At 35.5% G+C, this 9,314-nt stretch overlaps 1 protein-coding gene across 1 annotated transcript in view; it reads right to left on the bottom strand.

The window, feature by feature from the left end:
* Positions 1-3,877: 3,877 nt before the first annotated feature.
* The window catches only part of LOC140137265 (kielin/chordin-like protein), a 133,314-nt gene continuing 127,877 nt past the window's right edge, over positions 3,878-9,314 (bottom strand). The window contains 5 exon segments of the mRNA XM_072158911.1: positions 3,878-4,484; positions 5,448-5,736; positions 6,161-6,427; positions 7,641-7,755; positions 8,538-8,658. Of these exon segments, the coding sequence (XP_072015012.1) occupies positions 4,240-4,484; positions 5,448-5,736; positions 6,161-6,427; positions 7,641-7,755; positions 8,538-8,658 (1,037 nt within the window). The 3' untranslated portion in view covers positions 3,878-4,239.

Here is a 9,314-nt window from a genome sequence, read left to right as displayed (position 1 = left end):
TTCAGAGGAGGAAGCTCTCTAATTGTACGTAAAATGTACCCTAAGGCAAAAGGGAGCCCATGAGTGCCTTTAGGCGAATCTTAAGTTTAAAGTATATTAATTGTGATATAAATCTGATCCACTTGAGCCAATGTCAGCCATTTTGAAAATTATGTTATCACTGTATTGCTAAAAATCAGTGCTTTCTGATATTATGAAGTTGGAACTGGCTGGGTTTTTACCAGTTTCTATTCTATATTATTACATTATTATTACATTTACTTTTTTGTGTCTGTATCTCAAATTCAAAATCTTTGACATAGGCATGAATTGATAAGATATATTACTATTTTGTAATGCGTCAAGGGCCATTTATTTTAGTATCCATCAAGGTTTATCAACAAATCTGATAATCCAGTTTCATATTTGATACATTGTACAATAATTTGGTCCATTTTGTTAGTAACGGATATAATGTCTACAATTTCTAGACTACATTTTCCTTTTACCATGGCAGTGGAGCTGGAATTTCTATCAAACTTAATCATACATGTACTTTCTTAAATCTGAAGAAAAAGTCAAACAAACAAACATGGCCGTATATATAAGACCTAAAAACAAGGATGTAAGTAGTGTTAACAGTAAAATGCCTAAAATTTTGACAAAGTCTGGCTCTCAAGCATGTGAATCAGGAGTTCTGTGAGGTTCTTACCTGAAAGATGGGTATGGGAATGTGTGGATGTGAAGGACTGCATTTTCAGACACTCGTGTGTATAAAATCAGGTTTCAAATGTGCACAAAACTAGTCATTTTTCAAGCAATTTTTGGAAAAAGCCGTTTTTGGTCAGAAATCATTTCAAAATCCATTACATTAGTTTCTGGGTTGTTTTTTCATTAAATGTGGTATAATTTCAGAGGTCCATTTTTAGAATACCCAGCCACACATTCCTATTACTCAAACCCAAATCTAGACACCCTGACCCAGTTGCAGGATATTGCCTTGGACATCAGCAGAATGCCTGAAATCCTGTAACTGAAGAAGAATTTACATGAAATTGATCCAGTCTTGAGGATATCAATAATGATAATGTCATAAAGCCCATTCACTCTAAGAGTGAAGGTTTTGACTGGATGTGTTTACTAGTTTAATGGGTTACCTCATTGACAGGGCTACGAAATCACCGGTATCGTGGTACCGGCGTTCCCAGAAAAAAAATCACAGTCGCAGAAAAAAATCCAAGACGGGAAAAATAATTTAAAACATTCTAATCTTTAATATAATTTTTCTGAAGCTCTGAAAATATTCTGTGAACACTACCACTCGTGAAATATTTTCTGCGAACTTGGACGATAACTGATAAATAAAACTAAACGCCAGTGACTAACTAAACGCAGTGTGTTGATTTTAATTGCGTATGACTCGATTCACTGTAGTCTCAGTTGTTGACAGCAAACCTTTCCAGTGTACAGTAGTGTGGTTTAGTTTTTATCAATATTGGGAATTGTCAACTCCCAAAAACCTTCACAGTTAGGGCTAATGGACTTTACATATATCATAACTATATGTAGATTAGGCAATTCTTGACCAAGCTCAAACATACCTGTTGCATCCATGTGTACTAAGCAGGTATGCAGTGAAGGTGCATGCATGCAAACTTCTGGACTGCATTATATGTGTGCATGTTTATTGCTGAACTACAAGCGTGCCGAGTATTCCAACTTGGTCAAGAATTACCTAATATACTGACTGTCTATTTTTGCATTTACATCCAGTGGCATGTCCAGAGAGGGAGCTTTGGGGACTGAAGCCCCCCGTACTTTGTTAAAAATCATGTAAAATCAGCCGTTTTTTGTGATTTTAGCCATTAAGCCCCCAAGCATAACTCTGAAAGCCCCTCTGAGCCCCCCCAGGAACAGATCCTGGACACGCCGGTGACATCTGGTCACTCTCTATTGACTAGCAGTTACTGACATACCAGTGTCAGCATAGCAAGCTGTTGGATTCAAGTCATAATGTCATGTTGGTATCCATTATTCACAATCACTGGTAGCATCATAGACTCATAAAATACAGACCATATACCAACAGGCAAAGTTTCTGTGCTTTAAATTGATATGTCCCTCATTATCACTGCGACTGCTTTTATAACAAATCTGACTAGTATGTCCCACCTTCTGACCATCAGGCCTAACTTTCTTTCAATTTTCTTGAATCAAATGTTGCAATTATCTTCTAAAAACACTTTTTTCCTAAATGGGTTTTTATTTTTACCCCAAATGCCTCTTCCTCTAATCTTAGGCAACAATCTGTTGGGAAGGCAACAGAATATTTTCCTATATCATAAATTGGCATACCTCATATTACTATACTACATTATAAAATTGCCAAAACAAATTTTGAAACAGTTAAAAACACTACATTTAAAAAAATATATATTACAATGACTACTTATTTATAACAACATGATTTGTTTTGTATAAAGTTACTAAGAGACTAAAATAGTTTTATTTACATGATGTATGAGGTTACTTATAAAAAGTGATAGTAAAATTGCAATTGTATGTTACAAGTATAGCACACATTATATTGGTCCAATATAAGCACTGTAGCACCATTATAAAGCACACCCACAGAGGTCAGAGGTTGTGGAATCTGATTGTAAATATTCTACTTTACTGCTCTATGTCTCTCCCATATCCTAATATATTTATTGTTGAATGAAAACTGTAATAAATATGAGTGCAATGAAATAAATACCTAACCTGCAACCTAACTAGTGGCACAAACAATCAATTTCACATGATTTAGCTTGTAACCCATGTTTCAGCCGTGTACAAATAGGTTAAGATCAGGCAACAACATAAAAACACCTGTTCTGCAGGCCCAACCTTCAGATTTTACGTTTTGGGTATTTTTGTTGTTGAATGAAATTAAAAATAGCTGTTTTTTGGCTAAATTTGACTGAAATTTTGTGAACAAAACAAAATTTTCCAAAACTATTGATGATTTTTTATGGTCATTTTAATAGCCTCTTCCAGAAATTAAAAAAATTCCTGACTCGACTTGACAATGCCGTCCCCCTGTAGAACAGGGTTTTTCATCACCTTAGCAACATAAGTTTACTCTTTTTTGCAAACGAACTTGATTTAAATTTGCATGTTCTGAGATAAATTAGTTCAAGACCTTCACTCCTTCAGTATTAATATTGCAACCAACACCAAAACATCGATACAAGAGGTATACTTTAATACACGGGTAGGCTTAATTACGTAGGGTAGATATGGCCAAACATTTTGTTCTAACGAGTTAACACCATCTTCTTCGATACAGATAAAACAAGTTTAAAAGAAGCTAGGTACCTTGATTAAGTTCTTTCACACTTGTCGATGTCATGTGCATCCTAAATATGAAGTGAAAAGAACCAAGCCACACCAGAGAATGCTGAGCAATGATATTTCCTGGCATGATTCAGTTAGCCAATCAGGATATCACCTCAGTATGTACACATTACGCATGCTACTTCAACAACATATGTGAAAAGAAATTTGTTAAAGGTTTAAAAGAATATTATCTACCAGTTTTAGATAAAACAACATGTCAAAACAGAATGGATTTTTCAGTAAATATTTGAATTCTTATCTTGAATATGAAATTTTGGTATCAAAAGTAGTGTTTACTTCAACTAAATTTTCACACATACTGCAATTGAAACAAACAGTGCATTGTTCTTATAAATAGAGGCTATTTTAGTCTACATCTTACTAAGTCATTGTGTCTTTCCCATTTCAGGAATAAAACAAAAACACTAATATTTCAACACACAAATGTTTCAAGAATAATTTACAATTTAGTAAAAACTAGTTCTTACGGTACCAACAAATGGGTACATTTACACATACATGTAGATTTTTCCCAGCAAATAAAAAATAAATTCCCTGACCATCTAAGATTTCAACCTAGATACATCTCACTTTCATTTACATTAAAATAACATTATTTTTACAAAACAGTGACACTAACATTCTGCATTCCATTCGTTGACCTGCAAAATAATTCAACCGCCTAAACATAAGGTTGCAGAATTCAACAGTTATGCCATATGGTCCAACATTACATCAGCTTGTCAAATCAGCCACCTTGAAGTACAGTGTAAGAATGATCACCATATTATAGGTTGCTGAATTTAACATTGAACCATATGGTCCAACATTTACATAAAGTTGCAAAATTAACACATAACACTGCAGAATTCAACAGCTTTAACCATGTGGGCCCACATCTATGACTGTTGTATTTGCCCTGAAGCCAGTTGGACATTCATTCATATCGATACATTCCATCTCATGTAGAACTTTGTTTGCTGGGCAATTGCATCCTGGTACACATGGTTTTAGACATTGTTGAGCAATAAGTCTTTCAGGAATATCTTTATTGGCACATGTTCTGGGACACGCTGGGCCACATTCATCAAATATAAAGCCTCTGTCAGATGGGCAGTTGACAGCTGATAAAGAAACAAACAAGTACAAACAATAATTATCAAATTGTGATTACCATCAGGGATATATTATGTAGTTATGTGTCTTAACTATGGGTGTGGGTAATCTGACGAAGTAAATTGGTCCATAAAATATGTTTCCATTTATTTCATGAAATGTTAGGTGAACTTATAAGTTATTGATTCTATAGAACAAACAAGTATCAACTATGTAACATGGTCTCTAATTCCCAATTTATCTACAATTCATATGCATTGAACCTTCAAAACATGAGGTGTCTTGATTTTCACACAAAAGTTTCTACCCCTTGGTCTATCACTGAACACCTCACTTATATGTAATGTTAAGTAAACATCTCAAAAAAAGTAACTAACCCCCCTTAAATAATGACCATTATTAAAAAACGGGTAATTGTATTGCAAATCTGAAAAATATGTCGGAAGCAGAATTTATTTCTGCACATTTTGACACCTCATTTGTAGCAATTGACTAAATATTGATGTCACAGCGTACATTTAAATCAATATAACCTAAAGATTTGAAAGTTGCAGTAAATTATATTGATTTTGTATTCAGTGTAATGGAAGGAAATCTGTGTAATGATATCTGAGTGTTTTTGTATTGTAAAAATTTGTATGCAAGTGCAACTTTCAAATCTGGACCTCACTACATTAAATTGACCGGTGTTTTATTGTTTTCTGGGCTATCGTATCAAATGAGGTGTCAAAATGCGCAGAAATAAATTCAGCTTCCAACACATTTTACAGATTTGTAATTAGCCCCATTTTGAATAATGGCCATTATTTAAGGGTGGTTAGTGACTTTTTTTGAGATGTTTATATGGAACATTTGTCTGCTGTGTAATGACAATTTGCCAACCTGAATTTTGGTACAAACTACTTTTGTTGAATATTTCAGTAATTTCATTCAATCAATCAATCAATCAATCAATCAGTCTATTTCCTTACCACATAATGAAGTAGACCTCCAATTCAAGACGATACCAGCCTGCCTACACTCTGCTGAATAAGCTGCCAATGAATCGCACAGACACGCATCATTAGATCCACAAGCGCACATATCATAGACACAAGATGCAAAGTACGGTTCTGGCGGTACGTGCTGATGACAAGCAGCAAATCTTGGTGATTTGAGGACGGAGCATTTGATGTTGGCCATCTTCCTTGCTTGGTAGCCAGCATCACTGCATGGGTCAATATCTTTGGCATCACAATTATTGGCATCTATGCCATCCACCTGTTAAGGGAAACAATAAATATGGTAAAATCAAAATGGAAGATTTGTATTTTGTACCAAGACCATGCATCCAACCTTAGTCCAAGCTGGTTTGTCCTATGGTTATGGCTGGTGAATTTATGTTTTTGTTTATTTGTTTGTTTGTATGTTTTATTTTTGTTGCTGTATTTTTCTGTAACTGGATGATTTTCTGTAGAATTATACAAGACATAAAATAAAGGATTCAATGGATTGATCTGCAGATGAGTATAAAATAACTGATGTATTTATACTTGTCTTCCAGCAAATTCATTGCAAAGCAATATTTTTATCATGAACATTCCTTGTAAAACCCCATGGAGCAATCATATTTATTATATCTTGATACATTATACAATTAATATTTAAATTATATCTTTCTGAAAAATGACATGCATGGCCTTACCTTCCAACTATTCCCAAAGTCTGCATCAGTATTAGCTATCTGTCCATTTCTCAGCTTCAAATCATCTTGTGGGTAACTATTGAAGTTACCACACATACCACAAGTCTCCCTAGCATAAGTACCCGGTACGCTGACCTCAACGTAACTACTGCCATCCCATAATACTTTCACACCAACATTAGTATTCACAAAATAGGAGCCGCCTCTTTCTTCTACCAGTATGTAGGGTTGTAGTAGGTATGGTAGTCTCACTACTTCACCATCAACCTAATCAAGGACACAAAATGGCGTGAACATCACTACTTAATTTTTTCATAAATTGTATTTGATTTTTTTGAAGCAAAGGAGATTTCATTATATATAACTCAACTTATAGTAACCGATTTATACATAGAAACTGACCAGGTAATGATTAGAAGGCAAGCAAAACTAATTTGGCTGAAGTAGGATTCAAACCGGTGATCTCTAGATTGCATGTGAAGTAACTCAACTTACTGATAGTGGTAATTTCAATTGAATTATTGAATGAACAGCCTGACATAACGTGACAATTTGTCATGTACAATGAGATGTATGCCAGCGTGTGTGCCTATGCGTGTCTAACACGGGAGTGAATCCGACCATGCCAACACACTCATGATTGGTTAGTATTGTATCCAAGGTCGACTGATACGATCGCGGTTGGATCGTGTACAGCTTCTGAAAGCTGTGTTCATTTAATTGAAATTTTCAGTATAAATTAAAATGAAGTTTTTATCAGAGGTGTATTGTACACACAAAAGCAAATGTAATTGTTTGTTATATTTTGAATTTTTTATTAGATGTTATGGTTACAACATTATTTTACACTAATTATAATACTTCCTCAACACACAATAGGCCAGACTCCTAACCAGGCCTGGACTTTTACACATGCCAATGGCTTGTACTTTTTCTGTTGGGCCTGTAACATTCAAAAAGTACTAGCTTGGCTGACTTGTGGCATTTTGACCCTCATAGTATTGGTAACATCAATTCGTTATCATGGTAACGATAATGGCATCATTTGCATAAATCCCCCTGGGATATTCAGTCGAATCTGATAGCAGATGCAGCTGCAACTTTCCACATGCGCAGCCGCAAATTTCCATGGGGGTCAATGCTAAAATTGTTCTAATGCACATGTATGCAAGTTGATATTTTTGAATGACGGTTGCAGGCATGAGAATGACTTTTTTGAGAACTGCCTGAACAAGTGTGTGAATTTGGCCTTAAAAGGTCCAAAACAGGCTGAAAAATGCATAAATTGGGACAACAAAACAGGCAAAAGCTTGAAAATTCTCACGCCTGCAATTGGATTTTGAGAGTGCTCTTCAGGATGTGGAAATGATTTCTTGAACAAAGTCAGGCTTGTAAATTTTCTGTCGGGCTTTCTGCCCTGCTCATAATATTATGGATTGATATAAGATGGCAAACACCCATTACAGGACTTGGTACTTACCGTGACAGTACCATCCTGTCCCAGATCTACTTGATTGCCTTGTATGATGACAGAGATCTCATGAGTCCATGACACATCACCTGCTGAATTCCTGGGGTCATTCTTTACTTCAATACTACACAAAAAGGATGAAAAACAAACCATTCATATCTTCAGTCTGTTTACATTTAGCCATTTAAGTAATAAGAGTATCTGCTAATTTCCAGCATTCTGTTACCCACAGATACAACAAACAAATAACAAAACCTGTATAAAAATGATTGAACTCTTGATCTCATTACAAAAATATTGATCTCCAGCCTTCTTCAGTGGAATGACTCAAGCATTACATCACACTTCAAGAAAGCAAGATTGGGTCATTCCGCGGACAAAGGCTGTAGTAACACTGGAGGGGGTGGTCTCAAGTTTGAATTTTGGTAGGGGTGTGCCGCTGAGAATTTGATAGTGGACCCGGCCGTAGATATACCAAAATTCAAAATGTTCCACAAAATTTAACCCATATTGTCTTAGTTTTTACAAATTTTCCCAAATTTCTTTGGACAATTTCAAAATTTTGGCTAGATTGAGGCAAAATTTGGCTATTTTTTGAGAAAATTGAAAAAAGGACCCATTCATATACCAAAATTGGCTTAGAGAAAGGGGTCATCGATATACCAAAAGGCCGAAAATGCTACCCATATTTGTGACACGTTCCCGCATGGTTATTTGTGCTAAGTACCCCCCCCCCCCACACCCCGGGTAGTAACAACAGCTGATAATTACAGTGGCTAATATGTTTTGTATAGATCTGGCAATAAATTGTTCACTTATGATAAGGTTAGAATGATGCTATTAGAATATGAGGTTGATTTACCCAAATATTCCACGAACTTCTTCACAGAATTTAAGTGAACTTACATAAAGTCTTGGTTCTTGCAGTCCATACTCATGATATATTTACACTTTCCTTGGAAGTGAATCAGTCTGCCATCAAATGTCCTGTAGTGAGGATCACCCCATGCTATGCAGGTTGCTGGACCTAGAAAGAAAACAGATGTATTACATGGTAATAATATGGCATTATATCGTTATGAACACGGCAGAGTGCCGAATACGCAAAATTGCTGTTCTGAGTAAACGGCGTTTGAAAATCTTGGTACCATTCCATTCATGCCATTGGTCCCTCTAAAAATTTAGAACATTCGTGAGCACTCATTTGAAATGTATATTATAGAAATGAATATATGAATATAGAAATGAATGTACACGAATTATTGGCAATACTTGCATGTTCTGAAGTAATCGATATATCCCTCAAATCGCGTTTTAACAGCTATTCGGCTTTATGCTGTATCCAAAATGTCTCTACCACTGCGCAGAGAGAGGTCGAATACGCATTCAACTACGTGTAAAACATAGCACGCATTCTTGATTTGGGGCTTTTGTGTAGAGATTACTGGTTGTTCTAAGGCTATGTAGACTTAAAGGGGCACTTCGTGATCCACAGCCTCATCCCCCCACTTTTCCCAAAAAAAGTTGAGATTTTTACACCACTGGATACCTCTGGCTACATAATGTTTATGTACCAAATATTTCTTGCAGATTAATATCAAATTAATTATCAGCAAAAATATCACCAAATTTGAATTTCGTTCTGGTGCACCAGAACGAAATTACAACGCATTGTCTATGGAG

Source organism: Amphiura filiformis, chromosome 17, assembly GCF_039555335.1.
Source record: "Amphiura filiformis chromosome 17, Afil_fr2py, whole genome shotgun sequence".
In the NCBI taxonomy this organism is placed as follows: domain Eukaryota; kingdom Metazoa; phylum Echinodermata; class Ophiuroidea; order Amphilepidida; family Amphiuridae; genus Amphiura; species Amphiura filiformis.
Note: the sequence above shows the minus strand (reverse complement) of the source record. Positions and strands in the feature narration are given on the sequence as shown.